The 21,655-nt window shown below is 36.0% G+C and overlaps 1 protein-coding gene across 9 annotated transcripts in view; it reads right to left on the bottom strand.

The window, feature by feature from the left end:
• KIF1B (kinesin family member 1B) overlaps positions 1-21,655 on the bottom strand; it is a 142,928-nt gene that overhangs the window by 87,452 nt on the left and 33,821 nt on the right. For 8 of the 9 annotated variants that reach the window (XM_057696078.1, XM_057696079.1, XM_057696034.1 and 5 more), the window contains exons 3-10: positions 16,586-16,662; positions 15,636-15,815; positions 13,386-13,451; positions 9,666-9,844; positions 8,824-8,935; positions 6,541-6,618; positions 5,612-5,677; positions 1,659-1,734 (exon numbers count right to left, since the gene is read on the bottom strand). In XM_057696078.1, coding sequence (XP_057552061.1) covers positions 1,659-1,734; positions 5,612-5,677; positions 6,541-6,618; positions 8,824-8,935; positions 9,666-9,844; positions 13,386-13,451; positions 15,636-15,815; positions 16,586-16,662 — 834 coding nt within the window. The remainder of the gene's footprint in view (positions 1-1,658; positions 1,735-5,611; positions 5,678-6,540; positions 6,619-8,823; positions 8,936-9,665; positions 9,845-13,385; positions 13,452-15,635; positions 15,816-16,585; positions 16,663-21,655) is intronic. The other variant, XM_057696055.1, reaches the window with a different exon arrangement.

The raw sequence follows: 21,655 nt of genomic DNA, 5'->3' as shown, positions 1-21,655 counted from the left end.
AAATGAAAAATACACTAGAAGGAATCAACAGTAGAGTAGATGGTACAGAGGAATGGATCAGTGAGCTGGAAGATGGAATATTGGAAATTACTAAAACTGAACAGGAAAAAGAGTTTTTAAAAAATGAGCACAGTTTAAGAGACCTCTGGTATAACATTGACTGTACTGCCATGAGCATTACAGGGGTTGCACAAGGAGAATAGGGAGAGAACATATCTGAAGATACAGTAGATGAATACTTCCCTAACCTGGGAAAGGAAAAAGACATCCAGGCTTAGGAAGCACAGAGAGTCCCAAACAGGATCAACCCAAAGAGGAGCACTCCAAGACACATTATAATTAAAATGGCAAAAATTAAAGATAAGAGAGAATATTAAAAGCAGCAAGGAAGTAACTAGAGCAGCAAGTTATGACAAAGGAACTCCCATAAGAATATCAGCTGACTATTCAGCAGAAACTCTCCAGAATGGAGTGACATGACATATTTAAAATGATGAAAAGGAAAAACCTATAACTAATAATACTCTACCTGGCAAGGCTTTCATTCAGATTTGATGGGATATCAAAAGTTTTACAGATAAGCAAAAGCTAAAAGAGTTCAGCACCACCAAACCAGCTTTATAAGAAATGTTAAAGGGGCTTCTCTGAGTAAAAAAGAAAAGGCCACAACTAAAAACATGAAAACTACAAAAGAAAAAAATCTCATTGGTAAAGCCAAATATACAGTAAAGGTAGTAAATCAGCCATGTATTAAGCAAGGAGGAAGGTTAACAGACAAAAGTAGTAAGATCATTTATATCCTCAATAAGTAATTAAAGGATACACAAAACAAATGATGTAAAATATAATGTCAAAACATTTAACATGAGGTGCCCCCCCCACCACGGGTAGTAAAAAGCCTTCGTTGTTAGATCAGTAATTTACAATAATTCATACGTATAGATTGCTATGTAGAGTGTGGGAAATACAGTCAATAACTACATAACATCTTTGGTAACATATCTTAACTAGACTTAGGTGGTGATCAGTTTGAAAAATGTTGTGTAACAGGAACTAACATAGTGCTGTAGGTCAACTATACTTCAAAAACAAACAAACTCACAGAAAAAGAGATCAGATTTGTGGTTACCAGAGGCAGGAGGTAGGGCAGAGAAGAAATTAGATAAAGGCGGTCCAAAGGTACAAACTTCCAGTTACAAGATAAATAAGTACTAGGAATGTAATGTACAACATGATAAATATAATTAACATTGCAGTATGTTATAAATGAAAGTTAAGAGAGTAAATCCTAATAGTTCTCATCACAAGAAAAATTTTTTTCTATTTCTTTAATTTGTTTATATGAGATGATGGAGGTTCACTAAACTTATTGTGACAATCATTTCATGATGTATATAAATCAAATCATTATGCTGTACACAAACTTACGCAGTGCTATATGTCAATTATATCTCAATAGAACTGGTAGGAAAAGAAACAAAAAAATAAAATAAAATAAAATAAAATTAAGGTGAGCAAATCCAACCAGCTTGAATCAAAAGTAAAAATGAAAAAAGGGAAAGAGCACTCAAGTTAGTAATAGAGATTATTCTTCTCAAAAGACAGACATACAAGACAATTAACCACAAAAGATGATTACACACCAGTGATCAACATACCTAGATTTTCTCGAAGAAGCCAAGTAAGTACAGAATCTCTGTAGGGAATAAAATCAGTTTTCTTCTTCTTCTTACTCTATTAAAAAGAAAGAAATGGCCTTAGCCTCTCTTGGCATTGTTAGAGAGGAATAATTCACAGGAAAGGCAAACCAGTCTAAAATTCCCAAGTAAATTAAATTACAGTAGGATGCCATCACTGTTGAAATTTAACACTCACAGCTTCAGTTCTTCACAATACCCAAAGCTCGTCCAATAAAAAATTTTTTCTTTTTATATTTTATTTTGAAAAATTTACAACATACACAGCAGTTTGGAGAGTAGCATAACAGGCTACCACATATCCATCAGGCAGCTCCAACCATTTTCAAAATTTTGCCAATCACATTTCAATTATCACTCAAAGACTTTTCTACATTTTTTCTTCCTGAACCATTTTGGAGGAAACTGCAGATCCCATGACCTTTTACCCCTAAACACTTCAGCAGATAAGAACATTCTCTTACAGTCACAGCTCAATGACCAAATTCAAGAAATTTAACACCAATACAATACTATTATTCAATATCCTGTCTTTTATAGCTTGTGTCAGGCTCTAAAGCAAATCCAACATTCCACCTAAAAATATTTCAGGTACATATTTCTAACAGAGAAGAACTTTATAAAAAAGAAAAAGTAACTATAAGACCATTCTCACACTTAACAAAATTAACAGTAATTCCTTAACATTATCTAATAGCCAATCCTCAAACAGTAATTTTCACTTTTGCAGAGGGACAAAGATGAATCCCGTGCATTCCAGGTTGGATGTGCAGGAGCAACTCATTTAGTTAATGAACTTACTTGGCCAAACACCAAATCAACAAGTGGGATACCACATACCTAGTAACTTACTATATAGTAGTACACATCTGGTTTCTTTAAAAGGAAATTATGTCCAAAATAAATCCAACCATTAGGACTCAAATTGAAAAGGTCTAAGAAAGTGATGTAATTTGCTAATCTGGAGATTTATAAAGACTGCAAGATAAAGTTTCTATATTTATCAAGAATTGTTTGCTGTACACCTGAAACTAATACAACATTATAAATCAATTATACTCCCCCCCAAAAAAAAAGTTTCCTTGTACTGCTCTCTCCATGTCCCACTTCATCACAGGATAAAGCAAAAAGCATCAACATAAAGTCAGTGCTGAAGGGAGGAAATTATATCCTCTGAAAGTAAAAAACAACACAAACGCTTTGTGTATAATAGCTACTCCAATATCTGCTGGCTGACTACTACGTCATGACAATTTAAGAAGCTACTAATGGGAAAGCCAGGGTTCACTGATAAACATCTCCCCAGTAACAGGCAGTTTTATAATCCACTACTGGCATAATCTGAGGTTACATTAAACTAAGGATGATCTACTTCTTGCTAAAGCATGGCTTTTCAGAAAAAGAGTACTAAGTAGCTGACCTCTGCTTTGTTGAGGAGGAAAGAAAGTATGCAAGTTGGCACTTGAGTCCCCTACATCTCAACCCACTCCACCCACAGACGCATGTTCCACCAATCAGAAAGTCATTTTCCACAGCAGGTTCTTTTTCTGAATTACACAGACCTTTAGGGAGAATTAACCTTCTCTGTCATTCGCAGCCAAGTGGGACTTTCATTCCACTATAAAATTCTTGGGGCCTGAAACCTCAGTTTATCCCTTCCGTTCCCCACTGCATCTAAACACTCCATTTTGCCTGTGGTTAGTACTGAAAATGCTGCAAGATTTAAAGTATGCCAGTTACAGTGACTGCCAAAATAAGCAGTGTCAGATTCTAAAATGTTCTATTGTGACTTCTCTCAATTAACTAAATTAGTTAAATGAAGAAGCATAAATAGAACTTCAATCTTTTCCATGTGAAAATACTCCAGAATTTTAGCCATTTCTTCTCTATTTGCTCTCGTACAAATTAATCTCCTGTTCTCACAGCCACAATTTTTTTTAAATAGGTGTTTCAGTAGTTACATAAAAAGTTTTACTTAGATCATTAACCTCTCTACAGAGGAATACTATTAAGTATGGATGGTAATAATCCTGTTTCTCCCCCCAGTGGAAATAACATCTTAACTCACCAAAAATCATGCTTGTTACATAAAAACTAAAATTGATTTCTGATCTGTTACAGTTTATGACAGAGATACAAAGTACTAAACTGGGTTTTATAAAACTGATTGCAAAAAAATCATTTGCAAAATTTTGTGGCCTAAAGTAGTGTGGAAAATACATAGAAAAAGACAACTCTTCTTCTGGTTGATATGGATGTTAACAGATAAGCAAATGGACAAGTTAGAGTAATCATTAAATTTTAAGTCTTCATTGTTCTAGGACCCAGATTAGATATTTGAAGAATACCCACACATGTATAATACCAAACAGCAGAGAGATGTTTAAGGCAGCTCCAATGAACAGAACAAAACAAAAACCAAAAAAACAGAAAACAGAAAAAGAATATTATGTTTTATTAATATTTCTGTAGTAGAGAATACACAAATCTATATATTTTAAAATATTTAAGTGCAGACACTGCCTCTATCCCTGATGTTACACTTGTGATTCAGAACAAACTGTTAAGTGCTCTACTTTTTATGCAAAAGAACAGTAATAAATTTTAGAATATCTGTGTAGCAACATAAGGAAAAGAAAAATCTATTGTATCTGGATTAACAAGGATGCAAATAATATGTTTTGTAGATGCAGTTAGAAATTTAACTTGATCCTAGAGCCTTCAATTTATGTATAACCAAACAGTAGAAAAAAAATTTTTTAATGATTTAAATAATCCATGACTTTCCATGGTAGGAAACAAGATATCACAAAGAGGTTTAAGAAAAATATATCAATAATTTCAAGAAGCCAGCTATGTTTTAGAATGGTACCCATAAGAAATTTCTTTTATTGCTCTTTAAGAGGCTTATAAGCAATTTCTTCAAGTGACAATCCTATAGATCACTAGGAGAAGCCTCATAAGATAACAATGTAGACACTTCCTCAAATTTCTCTCTTGTCCCTTACTCATTCTCCAAAGCACATTCTGTTCCCTAAATTAATTTTGGTGAGCAGTCTCATGATTCATGGTCACCCTAAATAGCAATTCTAAGTTTCAGAGCTAGAAAACAAATAATGGAAGTTTTCTGAAGGTCCCATTCCTACTTATGCCTCCATACATCCTGCTTAGGATTTAAAATCATCACAACTGATTATACAGCTAGTTCATTTCCACCAAGCCCCACCATACCTTGCTGGTGCAGTTATCCTATAGATGAAAGCATTTAAAAGAGAATGAGAACACAGAATAAGCCTCCAAATAGAAAATATTTTCTTTAAATTTTAAGTCATAGATTGAATATGACTTCTCAGAGAGAAGCAAGAAAACATTTAATTCTTTTTAGGGATTCAAGGTACTAAACTAGAGAGTACAGTAATGTAGTTCCTAATGAAGCCCCTTACACAAAAATTGTTTCAGCTTTAGTGTTCCACAGCTAAGAAATAAGAAAAAATAAAACTATTTTAAAAAATATATTATTGGCCCACAAATCAACAGCATTCGCCAAGGCAAACTCCTCAAAATACTCTAAAATGCATAGTATCCTACTTAGGAAAGATCATATAGAAAAGAATATGCAATAAATACACTTGGTTTTTATGAGAGATATAAAATAAGGCTCAAATAGTCAAACCTTAGGTCTTTGCAAAGACCTAGTTTTAAGTCTAGCCTTTACACATCTACATTTACTTTCATACTCCTTAATCACTTTTATTTTCAGTACAAAGTGTGCTATACCTAGTATCTGAAAAGATCTAAAAGGAGAAAGGCAAGATTATATAAAAGGACCAAAAGAGAACACCCTTCATAAGCAATCATAAAATACCATCAAGTACATTTGCTGAACAAATTTTCTCTTCCAATGAAGTACTTACCACCTCTGCCAAGGCTGAAATGACTTTACCCAGAGTTGTAAGAGACTTATTAATATTTGCTCCTTCCTGAAATCAACACCAAACATGAAAGAATTATGATAATTTCTACTACTGCCACATCATATATAATACATAAAATACAATTAGCCATATGCTAGCATTATTTGTTTATTTATGACCACAAGATCTAAAAGCCTCCTTCAACCCTCAATCTTCACTCCTCTCCACTTGCTGACATGCCAGGACCACATGCCTAACTCACAGTCCTAACGTATCGTCAAGATGTCTGTGCTCCAAAAATTTACTGATGCAGCCTTCTTCCCACAGCTCACTGATGTGAAATTTCTCCTCTTGTTAAGCATATCTCTAGAAAAGGCCATGCTTGTTCTCACGTCTGGATCTAGTGTATCCTTTTCCCATTACTGTCCCTTACTTTCATCTAAACAAATTCTGACTGTTCCTCAAAATACAATTCAATTTATACCTTGACAATGAAGTCCACCTTAACCATTATTATGTAACGTATCTTTGCCTTTAAGTTACAGATCAGAAGTGAGAAAATTTTTTCTATAAAAGGTTTCTGGGCCATGTGGTCTCTGCTGCAGCTTCTCAACCCTATCACTATAGCATGAAAGCAAACACAAGACAATACACAAATACATGTAGCTGGGGCTCAATAAAATTTCATTTACAAAAACACGCAGTGGGCCAGATCTGGCCTACTGGCCATAGCTTGCTGGCCTGTGTTATAGTTTTTTGGGGTTTTTTTTCCTGGCCGCGCTGCACAGCTCGCGGGATTCTCAGTTCCCTGACCAGGGATTGAACCCAAGCCGTCAGCAGTGAAAGCGCAGAGTCCTAACCACTGGGCAAACCAGGGAATTCCTGAAGAACATTCACTGACTAAGCTATTTATTTGGTAAAATAAATACCTTTAATCGAGTCCCTTTGGCACCAGTTGAATCAGCTCGTTCACTTCCCGCTAGATCCACCAAGCTGATTTTACTGACCTGGTAAAGAACAATAACATTGGGACAATTAAAAAATAAGCAAGGCAGAAGTAGAAAACATTTAGAGGCAAGAAATTAAAAGGTTAAGTCACAGAGAACACTAAAAATATTAATTAGGCCTCTTACACGTGGCATAAGAAGACAAACGTGTGCAGGTAGTGCCCCCTTATCCACAGTTTCACTTTCCACGGTTTCAGTTACCCATGGTCAACTGCAGTTGGAAAATATTAAGTGGAAAATTCCAGAAACAAATAATTCATAAGTTTTAAATTGTGTGTCATACTAAGAAGCATGATGAAATCTCACTCTAACCCCGGGACGTGATCATCCCTTTGTCCAGAGCATCCCACTCCGTAGTCACTTAGCAGCCACCTCAGTTATCAGATCAATTGTTGTGGTATCACAGTGGTATTCAAGCGACCCTATTTTACTTAATAATGGCCCAAATTGCAAGAGTAGTAATGCTAGTAATTCAGCTATGCCAAAGAGAAGCTATACAGTGCTTCCTCTAAGTGTATGCTGAGGTTGCTAATATCTACAGTAACAATGAATCTTCTATTCATGAAATTGTGAAGAGGGAAAAAGAAATTCATGCTAGTTTTGCTGTTGCACTTTAGGCTGCAAAAGTTATGGGCAAAGTGTGTGATAACTGCTTAGTTAAGATGGAAAAGACACTAAGTAAGACAGTTTGTACAATAAGATATTCTGAGTGAGAGAGACTACATTCACATATCAATATCACAGTATTTTGTTGTAATTTTTCTATTTTATTATTGTCGTTAATCTCTTACTGTGCCTAGTTTATAAATTAACCTTTATCCGAAATATATACGATTGGGGAAAAAAACACTATATATGAGATTTTGATACTATCTGCAGTTTCAAGCATCCACTTGGAATGTATCCCTGCAGACAAGGGGGGGACTACTGTATACATATGTGATCCAATTTTATACTTCAAATATGTGTTTTTTATTGTACTTCAATAATAACTCAATAAAGTTGTTAACATTTTTTTAAAGCTTCAGGGAAGTTTATAGAAAAGTACCCGAAACGGATTATCAAGGAAGCTATGGTACTGGGTTAAGCACCAATATTTCTGCAGATTTGGCATCATGGAAGAAAGCAAAAAAGGTTTCACACAGGGTGTTTCCTTGGTGGCATTCAGACAAATGCTGACTACCAAATCACACTAATACAGAACCTCTGGCCAGGCAGGGTCAAGTTATTCAATCACCTACATGAAGAGCATATTTTGAAAAATAGTCTTCAGCTAAAAATGAACAAACAAGTCACCAACTAAAAGGTGATTTTAGTGACATCAGCATCACAAAGTGCTCAGTTTATAAGGCAAGATCTTTTATAACAGCCAGTACAATAAATTTAACTTCAGAATTAAAAATCCAGCTGCATGCTACTTGGGCATGTAGGCAGAGTAGAAATCAACATAAATTTATTATTAATAGTAATAACAATACAATTAACATTTAATGAGTGGCTGCTCTGCCAGGCACCAGTATATGCACTTGCCCTATATTAATACTTACTCTTCCCTCTTCACCAACCCTATGAGGTTAGAGAAACTGAGGCACAGAGAGTTTAAGTAACTTGCCCAACATAATGCTGCTGAAAAATGGCAGAGCTAAGATCTAAAGCAAGCAGTTTAATTCCAAAGTCTACTATATTTAACCAACCACTGTAGAAAATGAGACATTAACAAGCACAGGTATTTGAAGAACATCAGAAATGCTGTGCAGTTATTTTTTTCCCCAAGAATAAAGCACATCTCGTATGCTTAATTGCTCACTTAAACAGTTTAATTCCTCGGTAACATTATGAGAACTCAAAACAGTAAAATACACATACCAGAGAAGTTAACAAGGTAATTAAGAGGTTCTAGTCAAGAAGAAAAGGAAGGATTTTCTTCCCCACAGAACTGCTTAACTCTCTTGCACAGAGTAGTTTTTGAGACTCTAATGTCATGGACTGTTTTTTCTTAACTCTATTTTCTTTCAATTTTACTTAAGAACCCATGCTCAAAACTGGTTTAGAGTAGAGTAAAAATGACTAGCAGAAAGTATAAAATACCCTTCATTAAGTAAAAGGGCAACTTTCTGCACTTCCACAAAATCAGAAGGTAGCAAGAGGGACTTCTGAAAATCCCCATTCCACACAACTCAAGCCCGGACACTATAGTTCTCCTACCTTCTCAGTGGAAAGGTTGGTCTCAGTATCATGTTTCTTTTGGGTGAAAACTATGGTAAACACAGCATGGGAACGACTACTTGTTTCATTCATGTTGGTAGCTGCCACTGTCCTAAAAAAAATAAAGGTTACCACGTGATAATGAAATCCTTACATGAATGTTAAAATGACACTAGCCTCCAAATTATAAATATAACAATCACAAGCGACAGCTTTAAAACTTATTCAGGGATTTCCTAGGTGGCACAGTGGTTAAGAATCCACCTGTCAATGCAGAGGACAGGGGTTCGATCCCTGCTCCAGGAAGATCCCACATGCCGCGGAGCAACTAAGCCCGTGCGCCAAAAAAACAAAACAAAACAAAACTTATTCAGATTACAAGACTGTCATTTACCCAAAATTGCTCTCAATATACCTTATTTCTGAACCTATCAAGTTACCCACCAACTCCAAAGGCATCCCATCAGAATCATTTTTCATACTCCAGCTGTACCTTCAGAAACCACTGAGGCACTGGATTTCTATTCTTTATTAGGTGCTCAGTTATTCCAGAATCAATTACTACCACAGGCATGTGATAACCAACATTTTACCACGACTTGATCAAAACCTAATAGTAAAACTTAACCAAAGTTCCAATGTGTTTCAGCAGTGCATTGTTTGGATGAGAAGGATACCAAATACGCTGAGGTCCCTGCTCCTCCAGCACAGCCAAAGGATCAGAGACCTCCACAGTGAAAGCAAGTTTCATAGCTATAAATGTAGTCTCACACCCTTAACCAGGAACTAAGGGCCTCAAAATGTACCAAAGACCTCAGTCACTAGTCTATTTCCTACCATACCTGGCTTTGTTCCCAGCATCCATGAGGTCAGCAATGTCTGTGTAGGAAGTCACTGCCAACTTTGACAGATCCTCCACGTACGGGCCAAGAAGTGGATGTTCACGCACACGCAAATGACCCTTGTTTTTTGGATTCAGCAAGTCTCGTACTCTTTCACAGTAAATTTCCATGTAGCTCACCTAGGAACATATTACTAAAGTGATTTAGAGGACTCGGAAAAAGAAATCCTACACATTAAAAAAAATTTTAATCTTTTTATCTTTTCATCTTTTATTAAAAGCTCTACAATTAAAGATCAGTAACCTTTACAAAGTGAAATACCAATTGCAGTCCCTTTTACTCTATTACCAGTAGCATAGATATCACTGAGTAGGTTAGAATCAGCCTTCTGACTTTCTCAGGAAAGAAAAGGGGGTAAATAGGCTCTCTCAGCACACAACAGCTGCTACTCGTCTTAGGCAGAAAAAATATCATTTTTAGTAGTAACTTACCAGTTAGTAGTTTGGGGTTTTTTTTAAATGTATGCTGTTGTCAATAACTGCGGATTACAATGAGGTTACTCCAAAAGCTTGGAAACAAGATTTCTATTAGCGTTAAAACCAAGGAACATCATCAATATTCCAGAGCAGGGAAGACAAAAGAAACCTGTGATTTTCACACTTTAAGTCTGGCCACATTGTGACCAAAAATATATCTATCAGAAGGGGTAAGGGTTGGTCAGCATGGAACCTGATTGTTTGGAAGGACCTATCCAAGTCCCCTGGGGAAAGGGGAGACACAGATAGCATACTTTAGGAATTCTTGTCCCATCAGCAAGACCATTCCTATCATGGAGATGGATGTATAAGGCTATAATTTCTTCATCTGAAGCAACTGAACATTTAATTTGTCTAACCAACTCCTCTCCAATTCCATACTCACCAAAAAAACCAATAGGGTTCCAACAGAGGTCTACCTACAGAGGATATTATACATCTTGAAAATATGAGTGCTTCAGGGTAATATTTATTCCTCACAGGAAAGTAACAAACCAACATGGTGGTTTCCCGGCATCAGTCAAATGAGCTCCACTCAGAGTCTGGCTCTGAAGGAGCTACAAGATCAGACTTCTAAGCAACCAAGGCTCTGAAGTGGGAAATATTCACCACAGCAAGCCTCGTCACGATGCTTCCGTAGGAATAAAACACTTCTGTGTCACTGAGCAGTTCAAGCACACAATATAACTTCTGCATTCTTCAACTTTAAATTTCTAGAGAAACATCTGCAGAGTATCTGAAATAAAACTGTGTCTCCATTCCACTCTCTTTCACTCAGTGTGATCTGACTATATTTATATTGTATTTTAAAATCAGTTTTTAAAATATTGAGAACCTCAAAAGATAAAGTAATTGATCCATTATAAGAATAAAACAATAGGATAACAAATTATTCTTTTTTAAAGCAGGTCATCCTAGATGAGAAATTGAAACAGTACCTTTAATCATTCTCGTGTACTTAAAACTTGTACATACAACCCTGAATCCCAGGAAGATATTATATTTTCTCAGAAAACTTCCTGCCCCTTTTCACACGGTACTAAGGCATGGTACTATGGTACTAAGAGGGCATGGTACTAAAAGGACCCAAATAACCTGAGTAAGGTTGATGTGCTTAAGGCTGATGTGCTACGTTACTTATTCTCTAGGATGCAAATCCATCTAAAGCCATCCCTATTTCTGAACCAACCATCACAGACCCCACTTGGCAAATTTAATTCACTGAGCACCATTAGCTTCCAGGCACTTTCTAGGCACTTGGCAGATCAGTAAATACAGATCCCTGCCCTAATGAACTTATGATTCTAACAACGGATACTAAAAATAAACAAACATAAAAAATAAGTAAAATATTATAAACGAGGTTAGAAGTGATGAGTATATGAAAAAAGAAAGGTCAGGAGTGCTGGGGTAGAGAACAAGTTGCAAAATTAAATAAGATGGTCATGGCAACCCTCATTAAGAAGGTACGATTTGAGCAAAAGAGGTAGAGGTGAAAACTTCGTCAAAAAGATATCCAGTCCTCTAAGGCATCTTCCATCCTCGAGTTGGGAGATGCCTTAGAGGACTGGGGCCGGGAGGGTGGGGGGGACTCGAGGGGGGGGGGGGGAGTCAAGGAAGGGAGGGAATACGGGGATATGTGTATAAAAACAGATGATTGAACCTGGTGTACCCCCAAAAAAATAAAAAAAAGAAAAAAAAAAGATATCCAGGAAAGAAAATCTCAGGACAAAGGAAATGTAAATGAAAAGGCACTGAGGTAGGAATGTCGCTGGTATGTTTCAGAAACAGCAAAAAAAAAAAAAAAAAAGCCAGTGTTGCTGGAGCAGAGTAAATAAGGGAGAGAACCAGGAGAGGAGGTAGAGGTCCCACCAATGTAAAGAACAACAAAGTATCACCTAGGGAACCCTGCACTCCAGATAAGCCTGTGAACTCAATACTATGAAAGAAAATGGCATCTTCTTTTATTACCCATAAGCTCAAAAACTTCAGTCACATTGTCACTCTCCCTACCCTTTGAATTTACTTAAAGTATATGATATTTTAATAAGAATGATTAATAAAGATCTACTGAATTTTCATTTGCTATACATTTAATATTCAAAAAGAATAGTTATAGGATGAGACAAGCTATTCAGAGAATTCATTTTAACAAAAAGCATTTTTAGCGCAGCACATTCCCCTTTTAGTGCATGATAGTCACCAGGCAGGATTCTTTAAAATTTACCTTTATAAGTAAAGAAAAAACCCAAAGCAGCGAAGTGGGTCAACTAGGAATTGTGTAAGTCCTATAGAAAATCACAACACATACATTTTAAAAAATCTAGAAGTTGCTTAAAAAAGTCTGATCTCAAAAAAAAAAAAAGTCTGATTTCTCAAAACAACAGGCTCATGTTAACAGAATGCTTTAATGATTTCAGTTATTATGAAACTGAATACCAAAAATGGGGGTAGGGGTGTGTAAACAACAGCCTTATAAAGTATTTTATCAAATAAACTAACATACAATGTAATTCTATAGACCTCTTCTCAAAAGAGCTAGGGTATATACACTGAATGGAGAATAACTTTGCAAGATAATAAACAATTATAAAGGAGAGATGGGGAATAGAGATTTGATTATATATATTTTAAAAACCTATACCTGTCAAAAATCATAATTAATAATATTAAAGGGGGAAAAGTTCACACAAATGAATATGAAAAACACTGCAATCCCAAAGTGTAAACAGGCATATGCATAATTTACAAGATGTTCCATCACACTACTAATCAAAGAAATTCTAATTTTAAGAGTGAGAAAATTTCTCTCATTTAATTGTCAAAGATTAAAAAACAAAATTACTAAATGTTGACGAGGGCACAATGGGTGCTTACACCCTCCTGATGGCATGGAAAACTGGAACAGCCTTTCAAAAGGCCATTTGGCAATTCAAATGTACCATCTGACAACGAGCATACATAAAAAGGAAATAACCGAAAATAAAGCCACAAACTTATGAACAAGGATTTAACTGCAACATTCTTCATTATAACCAAAACTTAGAAATAGCCTCAAAGTACAGAACTGGGGAAATGGTTAAGTGATCTATAGCTCAGTCATAATCTGGAACCATTTAAAAGTAGCATTTGAGGGAATGGAGCACAGAGGACTCTGTTTTTATTAACCCACAATTGTACGCACCTCTACAGAATAAGACATCTCTTCGTTACAGTTGTCATTGATTTTCTCAAATAGTTCTTCACATAACTGCAGAAACAGAACAAGAGTCATGAACAGCATAGATCAGAAGTACGCTACCCGTGAGTGCTAAAGGGATTAGCGAGATCCCCTTTCTCTTTTTTTCTCAAAATATTAATGGCATCAACATCAAAGGTAAATACTTTGAATGAAATAAAAGGAAAGTTTTGAATACATTCTTCTCATCTAATCTCTGTTCTCCCTCAACAGTATCACCTAAATAACGTTTCCTTGGAAAGAAAGCCACATTTAGGGGAAGAGAAGGAATTATGTATCTTCCATTGTATGTCACTGATTTCACTTCATGTGAATTCAACTCTTCATATTATACTAGAATTAACTGTGACTTTACTATCAGTATTATATTGTAGGAGTAAAACTACTATTAAACTGTATTTTGTACACATTATTTATCATGTTATATAAATTGTATTTTATGTTGTCAGTTACTGTATACATTGTAAATTCATACATACATGTATAGAGAGAATATACACTATTTGAAAGGAGTAAACGAAGGTATTTTCAAGAATAATTTTGACTCCATAAATTTTTCCCATTTACCTCTACCTTATTCCAAGCCCTTTTATGAGAGGCTATTTCATTACACAGTGACATTTCTAATAAAAAAAAAATTATTTTTTCTAGATCAGGAAAATTAAAAATTTCACTCTCCCTATCCTTTGAATTTATTTAAAATATGTGATGTTTTAAATAAGAATAATTAATAAAAATCCACTGAACTTTCATTTGCTATGTATTTAGTATTAAGGCAATCAATATACATTTGAAAAATGAACTATATGTTCATGATTCTCTAAAAGTCTAAATAGAATTTAAGATACATTATAAGTAGCAGCATCTGAAAAATTCACGCTCTGGCATTAAAATAAAATATTCAAAAATCCTACCAGAAAAGAGATACATATACAAGAATTCCAATAACAAATTAAAGAGAAGGAGAAACTAAGTGTGGTAAAGGGATAAAATAAATGACTATTTAAGATTTCTTGCTATAATCTACACATAATTATTTTACTGCCAAAGAAGTTATTACATAGTAGTAAAAGCAAAGACTCCAGAACTACCTTGCCTACTTGTGTATCCTGGCTCTGCTCCTCACTTGGGCAAGTGACACACTTTCTCTGTGCCTCAGTTCCCTCACCTGTAAATGAGGGAAATAAGAGAACCTACCTCTGAGAGTCACATAAGGAGGCTCAGATGAGCTAATATTTGTAAAGCACTTAGGCCTGTGCTCGGCACATGATGACTGCTATAGAATGTTTTCTCTAATTAGTATTATAGTTACTACCATTACTATACACAAAGAAGGACGATTACCAAATATATGTCTTAATACAGACATTACCTTTTACATAAAAATATATGCTAGTATGTTCATCTCTTTTCTGAAAATGTCCTAATCTTTATTAATAATTAAGCATTTCAATTATACAGCGGAATTTAAAATTATAATCCAATAATCCATTCAAAAAAGTAGCTATTGCTCCCTTATATATTTTATTTTCAGAATATAGCAATGGCCACACTAGGCCTATAGTAAAAGAACACTTTAAAATTAATCCCAAATATCATTAATAAAAGCAAACCACGTCCTATTATTAGCAAAAGAAGTTCTTTCTAAATGAACCTATGTCACAACTTTTCTCCGTTCCCAAATAACACAGAATCAAAAGACTAACTGCTCTTAAAAAAAACAAAAAAAACCTCATACTCTTCAAGCTTTAAGTGACAGAATTAATTTAATAAGATAAAAGGAAAGGCAATCAAAAAACAAAAGTAATCACATTCTTAACAGATGATCTATATATGAACTTGGGGGAAAAAAAATCAGACCAACAACACTCACTAGGTGTTCCCAGGACTCAGAACAGAGCCCGGCACATACTACCACTTTTTAAAGAAGCTGATAACACTGTTCAAAAGATAAAGTAACATGGCATTGGATATACAGCAAAACCTTTACAAAATGTCAACTTTCTCACCTTTAAAAACAGACATGAATACATATCAGTCAGACTGTGAGCTCCTCTGAGGGACAGGTGATTTCTCTTTGTGTCTCACATACAATACTCCCTGAATAAATGTTTGCTAAATAAAAATAACTGTTAAGGCAATTGAGGACTAAGAGAAATGATGAACAGAGGTTTTTCGTTGTTTTTTGTTTTTTACCTGTGGAATGATGCCAGCCTGGCTTTCTTCTTGTTTACCCATCATTGTATAAGACTTCCCAGCACCAGTCTGCCCATAGGCAAAAATACAGACATTATATCCCTCGAAGGCATGTAAGAGCATTTCCTTTCCAATATCATTGTACACACGGCTTTGAGATGCAAAACAGGGATCTTCAGGCTGTAAAGATTAAAAGGAAAGAAAAGTGGCATTTAACTCATATCCTTCCCTATGATCATGTGATCACTTCTGCAAGAAATGTGTCTGAAATCAGAACAGTCACCTAAAATATATTTTTGAAGTCCCCCTTACATATAGTTTTTCTCATTGAACACACACACACACACACACACACACACACGTGCACACACACACACACGCACTGCCAGAGACATGTAGGCCAACTATACATAAAAATATCTACATGAAATTATCTGATGTGATGACATTTCATTTTCCATAACCTTAAAAGTACCACTCTTCCAATTCATAGGGAGTGCCAAGAAAATTTTCTTAAGTGGAAAATGGGACTGAAAGATCAAAGATCAAGTCCACATATAAAAATATTTCTTTGAACTCGCTCCAGGTGGTGTGGCTATTTCTCAATAAACACAGATTTCTGTGAAGAATATTTTCCAATCCCTTTCACGGGCCATTCCTTGGCAACCAGGATTTGCAATAGTTTAAAACACCTACTCTAACAGAGAACAGGATAAAAAAGAACAAAAAACGCGTAACAAAGAGACACAGAAGCAAAATCTAGTTTAGGAACAAACCCTAGAAGCCAGCAAGACTTGGGGTCCTATAATCAATAAGGACATACTGTGAAGGGTCCTACACCTCCTTTCCCTAGATGTTGGCAATCTTTGGTTTCCCTGTGGACCTTCAGGCTCTTTCAAAACGTTTAAAACCCACACTGTTCTACCGCACTGCACCATGGGTACACTCACCGAGGTGTGAGACCAGTAGGAGTAGTCAAAGCTGAAGGACTTTGGAGCCTCCTTTGGGTTCTTTGGGTTAATAATACCTAGACAATGAAAATGTTTTGATTTTATAAGTTCTTTAATTCAACATGATGTTATGTTGTAATCTCAAAACATCCAAATCAGTAAATTCATACCACTGAATCTGAAAGGGGCAATCGAAAAACAAAAATAATCACATTTTTAATAGGATCTATATATAGAACTTGAAAAGAATCAGACAATGACATTCACTAGACATCACCAGAATTTACAACAGAGCCTGGCACATAGTAGGTGCTCAGTAAATATCTTGTGGCTGAATCCTACGTAAATTAGCAGACAAAATTTGGAAATGGGCCATGCTACTACTGATATTTCAAGGTGCTTCATAAGGCTTGAAATATTTCAATACATCAGAAATAAAAATTAAAAAATTACTGAATTAACCCAACCACTATTCGAAACAAACTCTTTTTAAAGATCTTATCAACTACTTAAGAAAAGCATTTAGTAATGAAGCAATCATTGGAAGAATAGTTTTATTTCTGAAATCCACAGTTGAAAACTAATATGTAAGTTATTATATATATGTATATACGTGTGTACATATGTGTATGCACGTATACACTAGAATCACAGACCTCTAAATCATCTGTAGAATGTCATAAACAGTAAAATTACTTTTGACTGAAAAGTACGAAGTCTCACTGTCTGTATTAAAAGTGATTTCTTGGGAATTCCCTGGCAATCCAGTGGTTTAGAACTCTGTGCTTCCACTCCAGGGGGCCCAGGTTCGATGCCTGGTCAGGGAACTAAGATCCCACATGCCATGCAGCGCAACCAAAAAAAAAAAAGAAAAATTTTTTTAAAGTGATTTCTTGTGTGATTAATCCAGTCACATACTTCAGGGACTGACTGCTGAGGCTTGGCCTCTCTTCCTCCCTCACACACACAAAGCTTTAGCGCCTCATATTTCACATGGAATAGAATATAACATGTGGTCATGAAATCGCCTCAAAGACCAGGCATCTCAACCAATCCACTTCTCTAAGGCAGGGCAACATCCCAGGCTATCAGTGAGATCAGGATTAAAAAATAAACCTATCCCAGGCAGCTGCTGCTCAGGACACAAATAGCAACAGTTGCTACGGTGCTTAGTTCTCTCTTACTGGATTCCACAGGGTATGGCCACACTTATGTTCCAACCTCAAATGCTGACAGAGTATTAATAAGGCTCACACAGCACATAATCATGTGACAAGGAGACAGGGTTCTAGAAAGAACATCTCCCCACACACAAATGGTAACCTAAGCAAAGAAGTATGCTTCTAAACAAAAGGCACTACCTACAAGATTTAAATACCAGCCAACATTCACAGAGCACTTACTCTGAGCTGTAAATACTTTCTGCACACAAACCTATTTAATCCTCCCAGCCACTCAATAAGGCAGATGTTTTATTATCCTCATTTTATAAAGAAACCATCACAAAGAGGTCCAGTTAATTTACCTAAGGCTACAGAGCTAGCTAGTGGCGATTCAGGATGTGAACTTGGAGTTTCTAGCTCCTGACCCCAGACACCCATCAATTAAACACTCCCTCCATGCAGCGACCACAAGGCCAGCACAGTAAGGTGCTGCCGTGCATACGCACACATACGTGCCCATGGATGTGCCTTTATGACAGTCTCCCCCCCAAAACTGTATCACAGGCGTTGTCCAGAACTCTCCTTAACCATCTGAAACTAGGAACTATGACAATTACAGTTCCTAAAAGATGAAAGACCACACACAAACTCTACCAAGAAAACAGAAATTAGTGTCATACTTGGTGAACCAGATTCCAGGTTTCAGTGGCTCAGCAATGAGGATGATAGCAAGATGTAGGATATGACCTCTGAAGTAGTCTTCACCACTCAAAACCATGGTTAAAACAAACACTTTCTAACCTTTAGGAAATCTGCTGTCATAAAAGTTTTAAGCCATATTTCATTCAATCTTTAGCTACTCACTTGTAGTACCAATTCTGCCAAGAACAATTTAAGAAAGGGCAAGTTTTTGGATCCTACCCTCTTTGTTCCCTTTTCCCTAGTAAAGAAAAAGAAAAACTACGCCAATGAGTAAGTTCCTTGATTGACATGAAATTCTTTTCCTCTTCCTCAATATACCCTTCTCCCAGATCTCTGAAACTTCTGAAACTAATAAATTTTCCTAACTTCCAGCTTCAAAACCAAGCTGCTTTTTATTTTTATCTATTTTTTTTCTTTCCAGCTATTATTCATGCCACTCAGCACATGGTTGCATGAATTCATTTAACAAACTTTTTTTTTTTTTTGGCACATCTGTTGTGTATTAAGTGTTAGATAAGAAAGATAAGATATAACCTTTTTCCTGTTTTACTGAAGTAACATTGGTTTACAACATTAGATAATTTTTATGTGTACAACATTATATTTCTACTTCTGTATACACTACACCAAACTGCCTTTTAAATAGCTGCTTCCAGACAACAAAAATATCTTTAACATAAATAAATCAAAATATTTTAAAGAGCCATTTATATAACAGTTATGTCAAACAAGATGAAATCTACCCACAACATTTAAAAGATTTTAATTCCTAAATGAAAGAGATTTATATAAGACACCTTGAAAAAATGCAAAATTCAACATTCCTGTTACCTGCTGTAGGTGGAAAGTGTAAGCAGAAAGACTCAGAGGCATGGGTCATTTCTATGTTTGAGTGAGTAGTAATTATAGAGTTGTTTTACAGTATTCTTTATATTTACATATACATTGTATTATCTTGAATATACTAAATATTTACTAGCAAAAAATTTTCAAAACACCGAAACTCTGCAAAGGAAATAAACTGTTACAAGGGTAAAATATGAACGACAGCACTTGAGCTCATCAGAAGCCCATGAACTCCACTATCACTTCCACGGACAGTGAAGCAGTGTTTTCAAATGTGCCAAAGGATTTTTCTTTCTGAATAACAGTTGAGATCTAACTCACTTCCTTTTACCCAACTAGGAAATAGTATGTTTCCAACCATTAATAAAAGAGGGGAGGGGGGAGAGCGTACATGTAATAGAAAGGGTATGGTATAGATCTGGAATCAAAAGACCAGCATCAGTAAGAACAGTTAAGAAATATATTTAGATTTAGGGAACTCCCTGGTTGTCCAGTGGTTAGAACTCTGTGCTTTCACTGTAGAGGGCCCAGGTTTAATCCCTGGTCAGGGAACTAAGATCTCATCCCACAAGCAGCAGAGTGCGACTCAAAAAAACAAAAAAAAAGAAAAAGAAAAAGGAAAAAATATATTAGATTTTTTCGTGACCTTGGGTATTGTTACACTTTCGTGTCTTCTCTAAAACTGAGGTAACAACTAATTCACAGGATTAAATGAGTAAAGTACTACACAAATGTTAATTTTCAAAAATAGGTATTTTATCTTTTAAATTCTCTTAATGTTTGGTGGGTATAATAACCATATTCCATGGTTTTTAAACCAAAGCAAGAAAAGTTCACATAAAATAAGCTAAAGCATAATATAAGAATTCTACTTCTTGGCAAGAGTCAAAATACTACACTGGAGTCCTTTAGATGTGCCATCAAATCTCTGGTGCTCCTACCTCATTAAAATCCCCTCAGTACATGGGCCACGTCTCTAAACTGGATCCTCTACACTGCCCTACACCAAATAGGCACTCAGACGAATATCCTCCACAGGTCATGTGTGCTTTTAATTTCATTAAATCCAGTGCCATTTTCAGGAACATAAAAAGAAAAACCAAAACAGTATATACCTATGCAACACACACATAAAATACCAGTAAATTTTATTAACTTTCATAGTAAGAATATAGAGAGAATTCTATCACTGAAAAGACTGGGCAATATTTAACACAGTGATCCTTGTATCAAAGTCAACTGAGCTAAAACACAATGTGGAGGACTCCTAATTTGTCTCTCAAAAAGCATGCACATATGAATGGAATTATAGTACTTAATGAGTATGTTCAACATATAAACCATATTTTCACCAATGTAAAAGCTATGACAAATATTTATACCTCCCGGGGTCAAGTGTCATCAGTGTACAGACTTTATCTAGGACAAATCAACATTTTTTCTTCAAGAAATGGACACCTGGCATATTTCTGAGGACTAGAATCAGAACATAACTCTATTTTAAGTGCTGTATACTTCACAGTGCTTTATTTCCTACTTAAAAAAACATCATTTCATGCCACTTTTCAAGACCCCTTTTAAACTCCTTCTGCACCTGAGGCCTCTTCTATCAAGATTCCTCTGGACACATATATACTCCAGATCTGGACCCACCTCCACTAGCAATTTTCCACAAACAATCGTGGAGCCACTTTTGTTGACTTTCTTCTCTTACCCTTCACATCTAATGTGTGTTGTCAGTTCTACTTTCAAAACATATCCAGAATCCCACGACTTCTCACCACCACCATCATTATGAACCTGGTCCAAGCCACCATCTCTCTCACCTGGATGACTGCAATACCTCCTAACTGGGCTCCCCACTTTTCCCTTGGGCCCCTGAAAAGTCTCATCTCCACGCTGCATGTAATGATCCTTCTCAGATGTAATCCAGATCACCTCCACAGCAAGCCTCCAGTGAACCTTCCACTCACGCACTGAGCAAAACTCCACTCCCTCTGTGACCTCCTCTCCAAAGATTCACACTTTACTCCAGTCCCACTGGCCTTCTTACTAAAGATACACGCTCATTTCGGGGCCTTTGTACTTACTGATCTGCCAGGAATGCTTTCTCCTAGGTATCTGACTAGCCCACTCCCTAATTTCATAGAGGTCTCTGTTCAAACATAACCTTATCAGATGGGCCCTTTTCTGATCACTTAATTTTATTTATTTTTATTATTTATTTTTGGCTGTGTTGGGTTTTGATCACTGCGCACAGGCTTTCTCTAGTTGCAGCGAGCAGGGGCTACTCTTCATTGAGGCTTTTAAATGGAGTGGCTTCTCTTGTTGCTGAGCAGGGCTCTAGGCACACAAGCTT

This window comes from Hippopotamus amphibius, chromosome 1 (genome assembly GCF_030028045.1).
Source record: "Hippopotamus amphibius kiboko isolate mHipAmp2 chromosome 1, mHipAmp2.hap2, whole genome shotgun sequence".
NCBI lineage: Eukaryota > Metazoa > Chordata > Mammalia > Artiodactyla > Hippopotamidae > Hippopotamus > Hippopotamus amphibius.
This window is presented reverse-complemented; position numbering and strand designations above follow the sequence as displayed.